The sequence below is a fragment of the Terrapene carolina genome, unplaced genomic scaffold (assembly GCF_002925995.2).
Source record: "Terrapene carolina triunguis isolate 2854851 unplaced genomic scaffold, T_m_triunguis-2.0 Scaffold34021, whole genome shotgun sequence".
NCBI classification, from domain to species: domain Eukaryota; kingdom Metazoa; phylum Chordata; order Testudines; family Emydidae; genus Terrapene; species Terrapene triunguis.
The window spans coordinates 68,368-88,112 of NW_020698372.1; the positions used below are offsets into that span (position 1 = coordinate 68,368).

Below are 19,745 nucleotides of genomic sequence, written 5' to 3' on the forward strand. Positions count from 1 at the left end.
CTGCTGCCGCGCCCGCCGTGCGGAGCCCCGAGCCCAGCGGCGGCCGCGGCAGCACAGCCGGGGCTGGGACCGGCTGCCCGGGCTGCGGGGGACCCGGGCGAGCCCCAGGCGGGCAGCGGGGCTCCCCGGAGAAGTTGAGGAGCCGGCGCCGTGCGGAGCCCCGAGCCCAGCGGCGGGCGCGGCAGCAGAGCCGGGGCTGGGACCGGCTGCCCGGGCTGCGGGGGACCCGGGCGAGCCCCAGGCGGGCAGCGGGGCTCCCCGGAGAAGTTGAGGGGCCGGGCGCGGAGCGAGCTCTTACCTCGAGCCTGGCCCTGGAGCAGCGCTGGCCAGGAGCAGCCGAGGCGCCCCCAGGGCAGCGGCCGATCCGGCGGTGGGGCAGCCTAATTCGATATGCCCATGTCGAATTTAGCGCTACTCCCCTCGTTGGGGAGGAGTACAGAAGTCGAATTTAAGAGCCCTCTATGTCGAACTAAATTGCCTCGTGGTGTGGACGGGTGCAGGGTTACTTCGATTTAACTGCGCTAAATTCGACATAAACGCCTAGTGTAGACCAGGCCTAAGTTCAAGTTGCAGACTCTCTAACTGATGGTAGTACACAAATAAAAGAATCCAGCTTGTCTTTCAGATCCCAGGTTGAATTTGTGGGGCTGGTTGCTGGGGAGCAAAACATCACTAATTCTAAAATGAGCAAATTTGGTGTTACTATAAACATGCTATTTTTTTTTTAGGTTGTAATGGCTATTTAAACTAATGTCTTAAAGCAAATTGGAAAGCTTCTGTTCTTGTGACTTCACTTCAGTTAGAGCCACTGATCCCTGCTGCTGCTGAGAATTTATTTTTTAAAGCTACATAGGAAGTGCCCTGAATAGAAGTGCAAAATTAACCATTCAGAATTACCCAAAATGCATATACCTAAACTAGTCAAATAGTCAAAATAGTTTGTAATGAATATTGTAAACTAAAGATAGAACAGCTCAATTAAGATTCTCTCCATAGTAATCATCTTGTCCTGTTTCCAAAGGAAGGAGATAAAGAGATTGCTACCAAAATGCAAGATCTTGCCCTCAGTGAAGGTGCCTTACCTCGTCATTTACGTACCGCTATGTTTACAATAAGTGCAGATCAAAGGATGCTTACAAATAGGTGTGTCAAGTTTTATTTGATATTAATAGGATGATTAATATTTGCATTATTCATATATGGGAAAGCTGGAACATGGGAAGCTTCCATTCTTGTTTTAGAAGACTCATTCTTCATTTTAAGCTTAATTTTCATATTTAAATGCTACAAGTGAAGTACTCTATTATGACTGGGTGTAGTTTTAGACATTTTCTTTGCATTTTAACTGCTTTGCCTAGTAGCACTTTAAGTGTGACAGTACAATTTCGTAAACAAGATTTCACAACTCACTTCTCTTGAGTTCCTCATACAGTCCAGTTTTAATGCGGCTTTAATCAAGATGGCATACATTTCTTTGCTTACTATGCAAGCTAGATACTTAAACTTTCTTATGGGAATGTATGGAGGAAGGCTAATATTTCCCTAGTACTCTGCTTTTGGAGTGCCTTCCTCTATTTGTTCAGATACATGATCTGTTTGAGACAATGATAAAAGTATATAATTTTCACAAAGCATAACTTTAGGCTTATCTACATGGCACTGGCAAAATGCACCAGAGAGGTGTAATTTGTAAAGCTTTCCAGTGTGTTGCTCTTTAACTGCGCCGTGTAGACTCTGCTAGCACGCTTTAAAAGGTACCTAGTTCATATTAACGTACCTTTTTAGAGCACGCCAGCAGGGTCTGCATGAGGAAGTTGCAGAGCAGCATACTCAAGCGCTGTACAAAAAGGTACCTAGTTCACATTAACCTATCTTCTTTTATTCTTGCTCTTCTGAACAAAGGGCATCTGAGCGTTGGATGTGCTGACAATGTAAAACTCTTTTATAAGGCATTACTGAATTCACAGTAATGATTAAAAAACTACTGTTCTAGCCAAGACAACAGTAAAAATTTCTCAATGTCTTCATTTTTCAGACAGCTAAGTAGACATTTAGTGGGCCTTTGGACAGCTGAAAATGCAACTGCTATGAGCTTGTTGAAACGTATTTTGGTAAGTGTACTCATTTTAAACACCACTTCTAATTTTTTTTTTTTTTTTTTTTTTTTTTTTTTTTTTTTTTTTTTTTTTTTGGTCAGTTCACATGTCCTCAAATGTTTGTATTTTTTTAGTTGTAAAAAATTTCAACTAAATATACCTGAGTAGCTTAGGGTTTTTTAATACATGGGCACCTTTTGTTTAGTGTCAATGTTAAGTTTGACATGCAATGCAGGAGATTAGGTTGGAGGGTGGGAAGGATGGTATAACTTTATAGAACATACAATTTTAAAGCCTGTAACACCTATTGTCATTAATACACAAGTAAAGATTTTGCCAGGGTAGGGGAATGGGAAACACAGCCACATGGGGGAAGAAGTAACTTGAACTGGCAGATGAGCTAACTGGAGCTGCTGGCTCCTTCTCTTGAGGTAAGGGGACAAATCAGAGAACAGAGCAACCGAGTCACTGTAGCTATCTTAACTAAAGAGTGTGGAAGGCAGAAATGAGACTGTAGCTGTGTGGATGGGGCGAAGACTCTCTGTAGATAAAACTATTGTTTTAAAAAGGGATTGAGATAGAAAATGGAACACAGTAGAGATAAGAAGTAGATGGAGAGAATAAAAGCACGCAAAACAAGTTGGGGGGAAAAAACCGTGAACTAGAACAGGAAAGAGAGTGGAGTGAAGCCAGTAAGGGGGCAAGCTCTACCGAGGGCACAGGAGATATAGTAAGTGATGCTTTTTAAAAGATTAAGTAAGATTTGATGAAAGCATTGCCAAACAGCTAACTTCATTGCTTTACATTTGAAGAGCTTGGTTTTTGGGTTGAGGGAAAGTTGTGATGCACTCATTGTTCATTTGGCTAGTATCCTAGTCCAAGGGAAACTTGCCAAAATCTTGGATTCTAGGTGGATCTAGTAGCTATGCCTATAGCTATGCTGTTACCCATAGCTTAAAGAACTGCTGGAAGGCACGTATCATCCCTTAGCGGTGTAGTATCTAAGAACTTCTATAAAATAGTTTAAGGTTGCCTTACCCTTTCCATTATTGGACTCAGTTTTCAGTTGCTTGTAATTTTGTTAAACTTCAACCATTCTGGCTGATATTTGCCATGCTGGGTCTCTGTTTCAGGCTGAACTTTCTTTTAAAAAACAAAAACAAAAACAAAATTCAGTTAAACAAGGCAAAGAAATACATGTGTGGGGGGGAACTATGTTAAATACTTTCAACCATCACTGGCAAGTTCTAGCATCTCCATACTTCTGGGAAGGGGCTCAAATTGGGCATGGGGATTGCCCTGATATCAGGGATGTCTCGTGTGCCAATTTTCATGGAGACAGCAAATTTGGCTGTGTTAAACCCCTGGAAAAATCTCGTTGGAACTCTGTGGCACGGATAGAGAGAGAATCCAGTGCTCCAGATTGGCTTTTACATCAGAATGGGCATACTGGGTCAGACCAAAGATCCATCTAGCCCAATATCCTGTCTTCAGACAGAAGCGAATGCCAGGTACCCCAGATTAACTGCATTAAACATAAGACCATCCTGTCTCTTCCTGCAGTCCCCTGCTTCATTCACTACACAACTTCCAGCTTTCAGCAAATGGGGCAGTGGTCCTACATACAACATTCTGTTCACTATGCAACCCTGATTAACTTCTTGAGTACAGTCCATCCTGTGTACTGAGTGAAGCAGGGTCCTGTGGGGGGGAAAATAGTCTTTAATTACATACACCTCTACCCCAATATAACGCTTCCTCGGGAGCCAAAAAATCTTACCGCGTTATAGGTGAAACTGCATTATATCGAACTTGCTTTGATTCAGCAGAGTGCGCAGCCCCGCTTCCCCGGAGCACTGCTTTACCACATTATATACGAATTTGTGTTATATGGGGTCGTGTTATATCGGGGTAGAGATGTACTATCTGAATGTATATGCACAAGGGGGGCCAGATTAACATTGCCTGTGCAACCTTAATGCTAGTATTTCCTAACTTGCAAGTGTTTGACAAGTATGTGGCAATATTTCCGTTCTTTTAATGTAGGGTTTTTGTATATGATAGACTACTTACTTACACCGGTATAACTTACTCTTGAATCCAGAGATCTGTTATGGAATACAAATTATTTATTTTGTGGCTTTAGCCATCAGGTTTGCTGGCATACCTGGACAGCGCTGATCCTGTTCCTGAGAAGGATGCTGACCGGATGCATATTAGGGATAATTTAAAAATTGCAGCTGTAAGTAGAAAAATTGTGTTTATCTAAAAAGAATGGTGAGCTTAAAATGACTAATTCTCTATTTAGCTGTGTAACTTGTTCCATGTACTGTACCTGCTATCTAAATGGGGGAGGGAGGGAAGAAACTGTTGTAAAATGTTGATGCTCATTGTCTCCAAAATACACTTGTGAATAAATTTCTGTTAAGTTACTGATAGGCTTTTGTTCCACAGGACCAATATGGCAAGCTTAGTAAAGTGCCAGAGTGGCAGAGACTGGCTGGAAAAGCTGCTAAAGAAGTAGAAAAATTTGCCAAAGAGAAAGTAGATCTGGTTTTGATGCACTGGAGGGACAGAATGGGCATTGCTCAAAAAGAGGTAAAAACACAGATAAGTTTATGCCTTTTTTCATCTCAAATTTCTCTTAAGTCACTAGTTACCATGCTGTGTAAACACTGGGCTTTTTCCATGACTAATGCAGTATAACTGGTAGGTTTTAGCCATGGTTGATTTCAAGGACTATGGTGGAAATACTTTATTCTTGGCTTTAACTGTGAATCTGCTATTTAAAATACTGTTACAAAACATTAGTTCTTTGTTTCCAGGTTTACAAATTTTTGCCTCTTCCCCTTTTTCATTTTTAGCTAAAAATGTGAGTGATTGTAGTGAATCAGTTGAGGTGGGAGAGGGGCATATTAGTAACTTGCAGACATGTAATTTGTCATGCACACATTTCCAACTTGCATAACCACCTCTTTTTTGCTTAAACTAATTACCTAGGAAACTAGACTGCAACTGGATTCTTTTGCACCCTTCTGGTTATGAGCATCTTACAGAAGTTAGAGCAGCAGAAATCCTTAAGAGGCTGCTGCAGAAACAGTCTTTTAAACAATAATGTGGTAGGAAAATATTCAAGGATTTTCAATGTGTATTTGAGGTGTACATTCATTTGATATATTTATTCATTAGTATCACTGTACTTCATCCGACTTTATATCTGTTTGGAAGAATAGAACATTGCCTTGAATGAAGAGACTTAAACTTTCGATATTGGAATTTCTTGATAGTAATGGCAGCTTTTTACCTTAAGGTCACCTGGCTCTTGTTGTTCAGTCTGTGCCTCCTCCTCAGTACTTAAATTATTTTAAGATGGTGTAGGTCTGTGTGCTCAGCAGCTATATTCTCTGAATATCCAAGAGGCCACTCTATTTTTCTTGTTGAGGAAACTGGAGGGTGCCGTGAGACTCCTTCCTGACTTTTCTTTGCATTTATTTTATGCTCTATCATTCCTCCTCTCCCCTATCCCTTCTGTATGGTAGTTCTTTTGTGATTATAAAGGTCAGCTGATTTGACTTACCCTGTTTTCTTGCTCTTATAATTCCAACTTTTTTGTCCCTAGTCCTTTCTTGCTGACTCTTTTGGTTTTCTCAATACTAAGCTTGGCATTCTAGTCAATTAGCTTCCTCTAAGTGAAACGTAAATTGCCCGATCTCTGAAGTTTCAGTTCTTCATTTAGAAGTTTGTCACTTTCAGTTTGCTGCCCATACATAGGAAAGATGGAAAAGTAGGGGAAATGCAAAATATTATATGTGATTTTCAACACTTTCTCCTGATTTCTGATCTAAATAAAGTCTTAAAGTAAAACACAAATGACACAACTTAGGAAAGTAAGAAATTATGTGGGTCCTGAGGCAGGTTTACTCTTATTTTACTTTAACAAATTTTACACCGAGAAATAGGCCAAACGTTCTTCATGGGATAGAGTGAAAATTCAGTCCAAAATAAATCAGAGATGTATGGCTGTTCTTTATTTTAGCTGAATTTCTCAGTAAAAATATTTCCATGAGCTGCATATTATAAACTCTCCAAGTATGAACACTTACACGTTTTCCTTGGTGTCCTATTTACTTGGGAAGGATAAACCATTAATGCACAATAGGCAATAGACATGGCTCTGCAAAACAAAATTCTGAGCTGTCTTCACTTTTGATGATCAAATTAATAAAAGGAGATTGTGATTCTTATCAATCAAATTACATTGGAAGTATTTGTTGTGGTAACATTTTATAACTCCATGTTACCATATAAAATATTTTTAGTGGCTGTATCTTACTTTGTTTAAATATTCCTTTTTTCTTTCTACTTTCCAATCACAATCAGGACAGAAACAATATGGTGAGTTTGTGTACTACTTTCATGGCTTATGTTTCATTAAACTCTGCCTGGCATGTGGTGTCTTGTCTAGCAGTGCATTTTAGATGTGCTGTTGATCAAACAATCTTTCAATTTCCAAGTTGGGTCTGTGACTTTGTGCTGCTCATAGATCCTTTACTTCTGAACAACAAAGTAGCCTTTTGTGTTCTCCAGCTTTGGCTGCCAGTCTTACTGTGGGTGTTGTCTCCTGAAAGATGGGTCTGGTTCTGCTCCCCAGTCACTCTTTGACTTGGTGGAAAAGAGTTTTTTCCTGCATGGTTAATGTATGCATGTAATACAGTATATTTAAATACAGGATTACCCAGCAGTTTTTGCTTATTCTCTATTTTAGTGTGCATATGGTGATGGGATTTGGGTTTTTTATACAAGATTAGGGGTAACTGTGTATGATAAAAGTACATGGCTGCAAGTTTCTCTGGCATGATTTGATGACCTTTTGTTGGTAATTTAGTATTAATATGGTGCAAGTCACTAGCTAAAGATTTCAGTTGTGTTGTTCTATTGTCACTGCCTTTGAAATCACTGATTAGAAAACTGCATCACTAGTAATAAGTGTTCTCTTGGAAAGCAGAGATCTCTCAGGAACAGCCAGTGAAAACGAAGCTTAATTTTCATATTTAAAATAACACTAGAAACCCACTTTTATAAGAACATGCGCTGAAGTGAAATTTATTCAGGTATCTGCTATTGCTAATTGTCCTAGTCCTAAATTTGGCATCTTTTTCTATTTGCAGAACATTAATCAAAAGCCAGTAATACTAAGGAAACGAAGGCAAAGAATAAAAATAGAAGCAAACTGGGATCTCTTCTATTACAGGTAAATATCTAGAATAAATGTACTATGCTTTTTAAAATAGCCATGTGTTAACTTTAATTCATCTGTTTTGGTTGATAAATCACGGCTGTTCACTTGACAGATACAGAAGCCCTAACTCAAAGCTACAGCTATAAAGATAGAGTTTAAACAGTACAACCTGAAATATTTGACATGAACTTTAACAAATATAATGTATAGAGCAAAAAATACTCAAATGCTCTAGATAAATTCTTTAGTCTGTTTTTGGAATGCACATGGCTAGCCCTAACCTCATTCTCTTGCTTTTGACCTTGCATACTCAGATACATTTAACAAGGCTGTATTGAATTTTTTGTAAGACACAACTGTAGCCTGTTTCCCTTTTACCATTTATGCTGTCAGTTGTACAACCAAGTCCCAGGAGGTAGGTTGCATTTCAGAGAACTAATAGGGTTAATCCTTTTGAAAAGTAGGGTATTGCTATTTCAAGAACCTTATTTTTGTTGATAAAGTGGCTTCTGGCTTTATTTTAAGGTAGAGTGGATGTCTTGTCTGATGCTCATAGACACTAAAGATATGGCTACACAGCAGAGAAAAAACCATGGCTGGTCCCTGCAGGGTGGGAGGATTCCAGAGCTCAGGCTCTATCCCAAGCCTGGAAGTCTACCCAGCAATGAATCAGCCCCACAGCCTGAGTCAGCTGGCACGGTCCAGCTGCAGGTTTTTCTTTGCTGTGTGTAGACAGATCCTTAGACTAATAACAAAGTAGGCATATTGAGCAAGTCACTACTGTAATATCAAAATGATTTAAACACAAGTGAGACTTTGTATTGAACAAATCAAGAATAAAATGGCAAAGCATATTCCCTTCTGTACTAATTCATTGAAGTACAGTATGCTCTGATGTGCATGGCAGGTTATATGCATTTTAAACTATCTTTATCAACATTAAAAGAATAGAAGACTTTACTAGCCATGCTTTCTCCTAGATTTCTTCAAGATCATGCTAGGTCAAATTTGATTTGGAACTTCAAAACACGGGAAGAGTTGAGAGATACCCTTGAATCCGAAATGCGGGCATTCAATATTGACAGAGAACTTGGCAGTGCTAATGTTATCTCATGGAATCATCATGAGTTTGAGGTAAACTTTTCTAATACGTTTTACTTAAGTCACTAATATTGTAGTCCTAGTGTCCTTACGCATCAGCTTTTTTCTGTAACATTCTAAATGAGTGTTGTATACAACCTTTGTCAGTAAATGATTGGGCAGAGTATATAAACTCAAAGCTATGAAGGAGAAAGCAGGCAATTTGACTGTATGCAGGCCATGCAGACTAGTCCTCTGCCGGCAGGATGCATAGTCCTTTTTCAAAGAAATCACTACAAACTACCTCATACACCCAGATTAAATGGCCTTGTACAGGCAAGACAAATCTCTGATCAGCCAAGAGGGATTCTAAATATATTCGCTAAAAACACAAACTATATAAATAGCCATTTGTCTTAACAGTGAAAGTGGCAGAGATTTTTAGATATGGCAAAATATACACATAAATATACTTGTCTGCAGTACTTCAACACATGGATTCAAAGATGAATTAATCCTAGAGAAGTTGTCATTATGACAACCAAAGTTGGGAATCTGGGCCAAAGTCCCATAAACATAACACACAGAGGGCTTCTGACACACTGGAAGAAAGCACCTATGTATAAATTCCCAATAGAACAACGGTTATGTTCATTTCAAGCATTAATTCTAGCAAGGTTAACACTGAGAGCCATTAAAATGTAAGGTCCATGCAGTAGTCCTCTTTCTTTTTACAGTATGTATCAACATACTTGTCCTGATAATTTATTGTACATTCCCATGTTCAATTTAAAAGTGAATAATAGTTAACAAGTGCAAAAATCAGTATGGTACCAAAACACTTGGAGGGGCTGGCTTTCAGAAAGCTTACTAAATATTTGGCAGCCCATCTAAAGTCCTAAATAGATTGGATATCAAATCACATGCAGAACATTGATGCTTCTGGGAAGAATAAGCCTTTCAAAACATGTAATTGAAACAATAACCTGTGACACCCCCAGGGTAAAATAGTTTTGATATATGGAATTAACTTATTTTGGAAATAGGTAGTATTTCTCTAAGGTGTCGCGTAAGCCAAGAGGCCATAACTAGGTGGGAACAGAATAAACTGACTTGCCTAGATCTATTTCAGATTTCAGGTGTGGTGTGGGTTTTGTTTTGTTTTTGGGGTTTTAAATCATTCAATAATAAAGCCTTCAGATAGCAGATGGTATATTTCCAATTTTGACATTGTCTCCACAACAGAATGGATTGAATAGAAAACAAATACACCTCTGCCTCGATATAACACTGTCCTCGAGAGCCAAAAAAACTTACCGCATTATAGGTGAAACCGCGTTATATTGAACTTGCTTTGATCTGCCGGAGTGCACAGCCCTGCCCCCCTGGAGCACTACTTTACTGTGTTGTATCAGAATTCGTGTTATATCGGGTCGCGTTGTATCAGGGTAGAGGTGTATAGGAAGCAGAACTTGAGTGCTATTGAAGAGGGCAAACCACCATCTATTCAGTAGGAAGAGTCCACTAGAAGTAACTAAATCCAACTTTTACGTTAGTCTCCAATAAATGCAATGAAACAACCTCAAACTCTGGACAGTACATTATAAACACTTTCTGCAGTTGTTCACCGATTGGTATTTTGGTCACATATGAAAAGCTTACAGAAAACTTGTAACATACATATATAGCTTTAGAAAAAGCCTATATTCTGAGATTCCCCTCCCAAATCTACAAAACCTGAATGTATCACCGCAGTATATGTCACATGAGGAAATCTACAGGCACAATGTGACTAAACAGAGGCAACGTACTACGCTTCAGATTGGTCCAAGTCTGGTTTGAGGGCTGTTGGCATTCTGTCAGTGAACTCCTAATAACCTGCAAGAAACAGATGTTGGTGTGTAATTCCACACTTAAAACATTTTAATTTACTTTTGTATTCTTGCAGGTATCTTTACATGCAAGCATTCTTATATTAGTGGTTTTTAATTGAGGATGGGTGAAGGGTACAGAGTTAACTTCATCTTGGAACCCCATTAACTCATGTAATTATGTGATTTTATTTGTACGCCTGCTATTGAACTGTTGCCTCTAGGCTTTGCAACACCTATTTGACTTTTAAATGTTAGCTGTTACAATGCTGTATTGTATCCATTATTGGTGAGATCCCTATGCTAGATTGTTTAAACTATGGCTTAAAAGGTGTGTTGTATAATGCTTCAGTTTTAGGTAAACGCTTTGTTTTAAAATACATAGTGTATTAGAATTCCCTATGGATTTCCAGAGGCTTTGTGCCACTTAGAGTATTGTGGCTGTCTGGGAACAAGTTGGATATCAACTGTTCTTTAGAATGTCAGTTTCTAGTCTTCATCCATGTGTAAAGAAGTAATTTTTTCAGCCTTAAATGTCTAGGTTAGTAAAATGAAAACTGAACTGTCATTTAGAATAGCAATTAATACAAATCATATTTCATTAATGTTGCTTATTAAACCTTACTGCTTATTGCAGGAGAGAGTCTCCTCCAAAAAGAAAAGGGGGGGAAAAAATCTTTACTGAGCACGTTGTTAAGCCATGAAATCAAGTGAAATATAGATTGCATGTGGCAGCTTGCTAAAAACTCAATTTTAAGTGTATAATCTGAAATAACACCTGGTTTGTATACGTATGTTTCATTTATAGGTTAAGTATGAGTGCCTTTCAGAGGAAATAAAAATAGGGGATTATTACCTGAGATTATTGTTGGAGGAAGATGAAACTGAAGAGAGTGGAGCAATCAAAAAATCGTAAGCTACAGTTCAGCTTGTCTTCCTTATTTTTTTTCTGAGGTTTAATGCATGTTTTCTCCACTGTGAACTTTCTTCTGTTTTTGCAGGTATGAATTTTTCAATGAACTTTATCACCGGTTTTTGCTCACTCCTAAAGTGAACATGAAATGTTTATGTCTACAAGCACTGGCCATTGTTTATGGAAGATGTCATGAAGAAATAGGACAATTTGGTGACACTAAATATATTGTTGGGATGTTGGAAAGGGTGAGTTTTGTCACCGAAGAATGAAGCAGCGGCGGTAGAGTGACGATCGTGGCTCTTGCGTGTGTGTCGTCCCCGTCCCTCCCCCGTCCCCCCCCGCTTGGGGCAGCAAAAATGCTGGAGCCAGCCCTGTTTCTAACTCAGTCTTAATTGATACATTCTGCTGATGGAAGTCTATGATGGTGGCATTTTTAGTCATGTTACTTTAATATGCAAGAATGAAATGAGGCCAATAGAAGCTGTGCCTTAAGAGTAAAATATAAATGAAAACAATATACACTGCATTGAATGCAGTATTTTAGTCTTCTGCTTATTCCTGAAGCACATTGGTTTAACAGCAAACTTGGAATTTTTGCTCCCCTGTGGAGAGTAGTCTTCCACTAAGGGAGACGCTTTACCTTCAGAATGGCTGGTTCAAAGTGCATTGGCAGTGGTCTTTTAGGCAGGGTGTTTTCTCCAAAACTGTGGGTGTACTGGTATACTTAAGGATGATTGCCTAGGGAGGTTGTGGAATCTCCATCTCTGGAGATATTTAAGAGTAGGTTAGATAAATGTCTATCAGGGATTGTCTAGACAGTATTTGGTCCTGCCATGCGGGCAGGGGACTGGACTCGATGACCTCTCGAGGTCCCTTCCAGTCCTAGAATCTATGAATCTATGATGGGTTGGAATTGTTTGTAACCATAAAACTTGGAAACCCTTTAATGGTAAAGGCAGACACAAACCATGTTTAAGTACAGTTGAGTTAATAGGTTCTAATTCTTATGCCTGTTTAATCTTTGAAGGTGAATTTGAAGAGGTTTGGCCTATCAGCAGGGTAGTTCATGGTTGCACTTCTCTAGTAGCAACTGAAATTAACATTTTAAGCTTTAGAGAGCTGCTTTTTTTTACAATGCTCTTGTCTTAGTAGTCTGGCAGTTCTTTCTGAAGAAACGTTAACTCAAGCCTTAAATGGGAGCTCATCTTTCATTTAAGTGAATTTAAATTATAAACTCATATATGCTTTAATACCAAATCAGCAATAGGCTATAAGGTAATATTAAAAATCAGTTAACCTTTAAAACGCCATTTCACAGTGAATTCTATAGCATGACTATTTGGCAGTGGTATTTTTACCTTTTTCATAACATGAACAATTAACGTGGATTAGGTGTGGTTCAGAAGAAAGTTGCATGCTTGAAATTACTTTGCACAAACAGACTTCAGAGTAAACTGTAGAAATTTATTCAAGAGCTGTTTTTAGTATGAAAACAAATCCAATAATACTACCAAAATTAGTGAGACTGTTTTATAGTGACTTGCAAGATATTTGTGAAAATATTTGAGAATTTTGTAACATGTTTTCCAATACCATTTTATACATACGTTTTTCTGAAATCTTACTGTTATAAGTAACCGTATCTGTTTTTGCACAGTTTTTATGTTTGTCACAAGATATTTGAGAATTGGATTTTACTCTATGGTTAATGCAACATGCTAACTTTTTGAGGCTTGATTAATTTGTATTTCCTGTTGGAGATGTTTGACTTGTTCTTCCTTTTTTTTCTTTTCTTTAAACCCCAAAAGTGCACTGATAGACTTGAGCGGGACAGATTGATACTATTCCTTAACAAGCTCATTCTAAATAAGGTAGGAGATTTTATTCTTCCAGTACTTAAAAGAAAATTCATGAAGCATGGATACATTTCTTAAACTGTTAAAATGTTCTCCAGTTTGAAACTAATGCTTTGAGTTGATTTTAAAAACTGTAACTGAATCTCTAATCTTGTGTTTACTTAATGGAAAGAAAGATCTCTTATTAGATTCAAATGTTAAGGGTACAACTCTCTCTCTCCCTTTCTGGCACAGATGCTATATCTATAGGCATGATTTAGGGTTTTTTGAATGGGTAATGAGGGGATAAGGAAGTATAAATGTTCTGTGCTAGATTTCTAAAGAATATGGTTGAGTGTGAGGAGGAGAGTTGAAATCTCACTTTTGAATCCCATTAAAATACTATACATAGATGGCTCTTACAGTGCTTTTTACTTACCCATAACACACTTATATAATGCTCACATTTATTTCATGTGAAGGTTTTCTCTCTTGTTTACAGAAAAATGTTAAGGACCTCATGGATTCAAATGGCATTAGAATCCTTGTGGATCTGCTTACCATGGCACATCTCCACACAAGCAGGGCTACAGTACCATTGCAAGTATGAGGTCTTTTGGTTTATTCACACTATGCCTTTTTAAGGGAATTTTTAAAATGGGACACTGTTTTTAAAGAGTGCTTGGTCAGAAACTAGGATTTTATGAAATTCAGTCTTTTAAAGCTGATATCTTTCACTTATAACAATATTGAAAAACTCACAAAAGTAAGGAAACAGGCTGAAGTTTCTCTACCAACCATAACTTTGTCCTTGTTTCCCTGCACATAAGCCTTTACAGTCTAAGCCTTCTTTAGCACCACCCAACTCTCATACCCCCTCCTAATGCACATCAGGCAAAAACACAGCCTTGTAAAATCCCCTCCATAAACTAGCTAGCTTCCAAATTGCTAAAGTCATATGGGATTAAGACTGGATCTTGCATTAAGTTGGTTACATCATTTAAATATAAATATTTTCTCTTTTAGAGCAATGTGATTGAAGCAGCACCTGATATGAAGAGAGAAAGTGAGAAAGAGTGGTACTTTGGCAATGCAGATAAAGAGAGAAGCGGTCCTTACAGCTTTACAGAGGTATCGTACTCTTTCGTTGCTGATTCATAAAATAATTAAACTTAACGGCCATACTGGGCTAGTCTGACCCAATATCCTGTCTTCCAGCAGTGGCCAGTGCAGGAATGAACAGAACAGGGTAACTGAGTGATCCATCACCTGTCATCCAGTTCCAGCTTCTGTCAGGCAGAGGCTTAGGGACACCCAGAACATGGGGTTGTGTCCCTGACCATCTTGGAATAGCCATTGATGGACCTATCCTTCATGAACTTATCTAGTTCTTTTTTGATCCCTGTTGTACTTTCGGACTTCACAACGTCCCTGGCAATGAATTCCACAGGTTGACTGTGCATTGTGTGAAGAAGTATTTCCTTATGTTTGTTTTAAACCTGTTGCCTATTAATTTCATTGGGTAATCCCTGGTTCTTGTGTTTATATGAAGGGGTAAATAACATTTCCTTATTCAGTTCCTCCACACCGTTCCTGATTTTGATAGACCTATCTCTCACACACCCGGTAGTCTCTCTTCTAAAATGATCAATCCAAGTCATCTTAATGGCTCCTCATACGGATGCTGTTCCATACCCTTAGTAATTTTTGTTGCCCTCTGTACTTCTTCCAATTCTAATGTATCTTTTTTGAGATGGGGCCTGGGCATACCATGGAGATATATGTAGTGGCATTATGATATTATCTATCACTTTCCTAATGATCCCTAACATTGTAAGGTGTGGTGGTTTTTTTTTTTTTTTTTTTTTGTTTTTTTGTTTGTTTTTTTTTTTTTTTGATAGCTGCAGCTGCACATTGAGCAGATGTTTTCAGAGAACTATCCACAATGACCCCAAGATCTCTCTCTTGAGTGGTGACAGCTAATTTAGACCCCATCAGTTTGTATGTCTAGTTGGGATTTCCAATGTGCATTACTTTGGAATCAGTGTTCCTTTTTCAAGAGGCCAGGATATTGTCTTTATAAAAGAGCAGAATATAAGAGGAAAGAGTCTACACTGCTCCAATAAGTGCAGGTTGGTTAGCATAACTTATCAGACATTGGGTACAGCTAGATAATCCTCCCCCACCCAAGTTTGAGAATTCATGGAGTCCTAGGTAATAAAGGGGAGTGATACTGTCACCACCTCTCTGACTGTAACTGGCATTCTAACAGCATGGTGGAGTTCCACAAGCTACTGCTTGTACCTGCCGTATGGTGGAATGAATTAGTCTTCTAGTTTACTGCTCTCTGAGCCAGTAGGAGCGCCATCATAAAAAATAAATCTTATTTAACATGAAAATGGTTTTAAAATGTAAAGATGTGCACTGGCGTACCAAATTACTGTTATAATGAATTGTCTTACACTTAATCCGCATCCAATATATATTTAGTATTGTTCTGAGGTGTACATTAAGCTTATTGGGTACTAATCTCTGAAAAATGTGGGTATGGCACATTTAATGTAGTTTTGATTCATAAACTTCTAATTTTGTTGTGCTAAGGAAAGATTAAATTCTCAAAGGAAATCCGTGATCTGATCATTTTGGAAATGGTGTTCGTGCATTTTATCTTCCCAACACAAACTACCAAATGGTATAAAAAAATTAGTATTTTTAAGAGTGCAAGAATCAAAGCTTTGAGTTCTAATTCTGTGTAGTCTCCAAATGAGATCAATAATCCAATTTACTATAATGACTTGACTTTAAAAAAAAAAAAAAAAAAAAAATCAGTTGAAAATGTCTTCCAAGTTGGTTTTCTTTTGCTTTTCTGGCCCTTTTTTCCTGTCATACAAAGGATAGATTTTTAGAGCTCCTAAAGGGAACAGGAATATTTAGGCTGTATTGGTTTTTCATAGAAAAAAATCTTTTTCATACTTGGAGGGCATCTGATTTTATATGCATTATGAGCTACCAAGACAAGTAATGAAAAATACCAGAAAACCTTACTGCTCATAGTGTGAAGCATCTAACGTGTACCTTTTGATTTTAAAAAAGATGCAGGAATTATGGACCAAGGGAAAGCTGACTGCAAAAACACGTTGCTGGGCTCAGGGTATGGATGGCTGGAGACCATTGCAGTTTATCCCTCAGCTTAAATGGTGCTTGCTAGCCAATGGACAGGCTGTGCTGAATGAGACTGACCTTGCCACACTTATCCTCAATATGTTGATCACAATGTGTGGCTATTTTCCCAGCAGGTAAATGAGTCTTTTTAGTTCCAAGAGGAGAAAATGGCTGTAACTTTCCATGGAGGTAGCAAATGTGCATAATTGCTATTCCAGTTTTATTGATCTACTTCCTGGGTTAAATGGGAGAAACTCTTTAAACAGAACCTGCATCTCATAGACTCATAGACCTTAAGGTCAGAAGGGACCATTATGGTCATCTAGTCTGACCTCCCGCATGATGCAGGCCACATAAGCTGACCCACCCACTTTCCCTTAACTCAGCTGTTGAAGTCTCCAGATCGTGATTTAAAGACTGGAAGTCTCAGAGAATCCTCCAGCTTGCAACCCCTGCCCCATGCTGCGGAGGAAGGCGAAAAACCTCCAGGGCCTCTGCCAATCTACTCTGGAGGAAAATTCCTTCCCGACCCCAAATATGGCGATCAGTAGAACCCCGAGCATATAGGCAAGATTCTCCAGCCGGATCCTCATTTTACCAGCGATGGCACGTTATTGCCTAATTGACTAAAATCACGTTATCCCCTCAAACCATTCCCTCCATAAACTTATCTAGCCTAATCTTGAAGCCAGACAGGTCTTTTGCCCATCTACCATCTCGTAGCGAATTTCATTTGGTTAGTGAGCATGGAAGTTTTAATCTTTCTACCACGAAAGCAGAGATGAACTAATGCAGTTTTATGATGGGACAAAGATAAATCCATTTAATAGAAGTGCCATAAAACTTCATGGTCACTGCTGCATTGACTGCTCCTTCTCAAACTGAAATTACAATAATTTAACATTGTCTTAAAAATATAACAGAAGTGAATGTCTGAGGTTACTTTGATAGCATTAGAAATATAATCAAACTTTTTATAACTCTTCTTAAACAGATAGTTAATATCTCTCTTTCCATGAGTGAATACTTAATGTGAATTTTACTAAACCTCGCTGATATACTCAATATCAAAGCTAAGACCAGGTGAAAGTTTGATGAATATTTAAGAAATGAGGGTAGTAAAACTTGTTGGAATGTATATTCAGGATCTTGATATCAACCCAGTCCATTGGATCAAAATCTAAAATCTGCCTGAGAAATCAGTTAAACATTTAAAATAAAAGCACAAATACTGTATTTATATTTATGTATTATACACTAAAAATATTGATTGGGAAAATACATATTTTTAGGGATCCAGATAATGCCATTATAAGACCTTTGCCCAGAGTAAAGAGGCTGCTTTCAGACAGTACTTGCCTTCCCCATATTACTCAGGTAAGTTGCTTGTTTTGTCTGTTCTTGAGAAATGTGTAAATATCCAGAAATGATTCCAGCTAACTTAATATAATTTAAGTCATTGTGTTCTGGGCTGTTGTGCATCTTTATTCTTTCTGGTATATTGCACTAACATTTTTTTGGTTTTAATCATTCAATTTTGATTTGATGGTTAAAGTTAGTTTGTTTTATGGCTACTGCTCATCTAAAATTTGTAGATGCTCCATGTAAATGCTGTTTGTCTTCATTTCAGCTGCTATTGACGTTTGACCCTATCCTTGTTGAGAAAGTTGCCATATTGCTGTTCCACATCATGCAAGATAACCCACAATTATCTCGTTTTTATCTAAGCGGAGTATTCTTCTTTATCATGATGTACACAGGTTCCAATGTACTTCCTGTTGCAAGGTAAGGACAAGAGGAAAGGTGAAAATAACAATTTTAGGTATTTATGCTTGGAACTGCCTCTGCATATTAATACTCCTAACTAGATAGGGGAACTTGTTACTTCTATTAAGCAGTGAACAGCAAGGTTTTTATAGTGGCTTGCTTGTTTGATTCTGTACAAGTGATTAAGCTATACAAAACTTTACATGTCCACTTTGGTAATGTGCATACACTTACAGTTTTGTTGAACTGAAGTAGTGTTTGGGAGTTTGGGGGAGTGTGTGCCTATAGCGTGCCCAGCTGTACAGCTAAAATCATGCATCTGGTCAAGGCTTCCATTGACTTAAAGCCATGAGAGCAAGTACATGAGTACATAATACCAGAATTAGAAGAAATATTGTAGGCTTTTGATGTGTGCTATTTGAGCTTTTATTTTTATAATAGTTGGGGTTCAACAATGAGATTCATATAAGGGTCCATAAAACTCCTTGCAGGATCAATGCCTAAAACACTTAATGTAAACATTCACGTTTATCAGACTTGTATCTTCAAGCGTATGTAAATGGCTTTCTATTAAGCTCATGAATTTGAGTTTTAAAGCAATTTTGCTGCATGTATTGAATTCTTCTTCCCATACATTAAGAATTCAAAGTATACATCCTCTTGTACAACAGAATATCAGAAGTAAGTTCTCTGTTGTAAATATGTGTCACTGATATCTTGATATCTAAACAGTAAAAAATTCAAAGCTTTCCATAAAGCTTATGAGGAGGCAAAAAATCTAGGGTTAAGCTATACATTTGATGTGAAGATGGGACTAAAATGAAAAAGCAAATGCATTTTTGAATCAGCATCTATACTGCTCTCTTTTCTGCAGAGCCGCATTGAGAATACCACTGAACTGAAAAACATTCCTTTTCTCCTAGGTTTTTGAAGTACACTCATACAAAACAAGCTTTCAAGTCTGAAGAGGTGAGTAAAAATTACTAGTATAAAAACATTTATTTTTGCTCTCGTAAGCTAAGTTAACTAGTGAATTCTATATTAAATGTTTTCTGTAGTATACTCCTTCAGTTTTCAATCTTTCTACCTTGTGCTTACATCCTCATCATAAAGGGACACTCTCGCTTTCTATTTTGTTAAAGATAAACATTCTTTTCCCTCCTTGTATTCATGTTTAAAGTCCTCTTTTATTTTAAAAAAACAAAAACAAAAAAAAAAAAACTCAGCTTGAGCAGACAACTACCTAATTCTCTTGGCTGTGTTGCTTGTGACTGTCGGGCATTGGCAGTAATCATAGGCGTGCGCAGCACATTTCATTAGGGTGTGCACCCAGGGAATTTTATTTATTTATTTATTTTTAAAGGTGAACATCATAAAGGTTGGGGGGTGGGAGGGAGTGGGGGAGTGGGAGGGGGGGCGGTGTGCAGGAAGGGGCTCAGGGCAGGGGATTGGAGTGCAGGAGGGGGCTCAGGGCAGGGGGTTGGGGTGCAGGGTGCAGCAGGGGGCTCAGGGCAGGGGGTTGGGATACAGGAGGGGTGCAAGGTGTGGGCAGGGAGTTGGAGTGACTGGGGGTGCAGGGTGCAGCAGGGGGCTCAGGACGGGGTTGGGGTGCAAGGTGCAGGCAGGGGGCTTAGGGCAGGGAGTTGGGGTGCAGGGGGCTCATGGCAAGGAGTGGGGGGCGGGGTGCAGGAGGGAGCTTGGGATTGGGGTGTGAGGTGCAGGCAGGGGGGTTAGGGCAGGGAGTTGAGGTGCAGGAGGGGTGCAACAGGGAGCTCAGGG

The 19,745-nt window shown here is 38.6% G+C and overlaps 1 protein-coding gene across 4 annotated transcripts in view; it reads left to right on the forward strand.

Moving 5' to 3' along the window:
* LOC113409688 (dnaJ homolog subfamily C member 13) overlaps nucleotides 1-19,745 on the forward strand; it is a 101,990-nt gene that overhangs the window by 41,120 nt on the left and 41,125 nt on the right. For 3 of the 4 annotated variants that reach the window (XR_003899993.1, XM_026663860.2, XM_026663864.1), the window contains exons 17-32: nucleotides 1,022-1,143; nucleotides 2,036-2,111; nucleotides 4,243-4,338; nucleotides 4,551-4,694; nucleotides 6,477-6,491; nucleotides 7,265-7,347; nucleotides 8,316-8,469; nucleotides 11,095-11,198; nucleotides 11,288-11,447; nucleotides 13,011-13,073; nucleotides 13,540-13,641; nucleotides 14,064-14,168; nucleotides 16,131-16,333; nucleotides 17,492-17,576; nucleotides 17,830-17,984; nucleotides 18,890-18,935. Coding sequence is in view for 3 of the 4 variants with exons in the window: in XM_026663860.2 (XP_026519645.1) it covers nucleotides 1,022-1,143; nucleotides 2,036-2,111; nucleotides 4,243-4,338; nucleotides 4,551-4,694; nucleotides 6,477-6,491; nucleotides 7,265-7,347; nucleotides 8,316-8,469; nucleotides 11,095-11,198; nucleotides 11,288-11,447; nucleotides 13,011-13,073; nucleotides 13,540-13,641; nucleotides 14,064-14,168; nucleotides 16,131-16,333; nucleotides 17,492-17,576; nucleotides 17,830-17,984; nucleotides 18,890-18,935 (1,713 nt within the window). In the remaining variant the exon portion in view is untranslated. The remainder of the gene's footprint in view (nucleotides 1-1,021; nucleotides 1,144-2,035; nucleotides 2,112-4,242; nucleotides 4,339-4,550; nucleotides 4,695-6,476; nucleotides 6,492-7,264; nucleotides 7,348-8,315; nucleotides 8,470-11,094; nucleotides 11,199-11,287; nucleotides 11,448-13,010; nucleotides 13,074-13,539; nucleotides 13,642-14,063; nucleotides 14,169-16,130; nucleotides 16,334-17,491; nucleotides 17,577-17,829; nucleotides 17,985-18,889; nucleotides 18,936-19,745) is intronic. The other variant, XM_026663862.2, reaches the window with a different exon arrangement.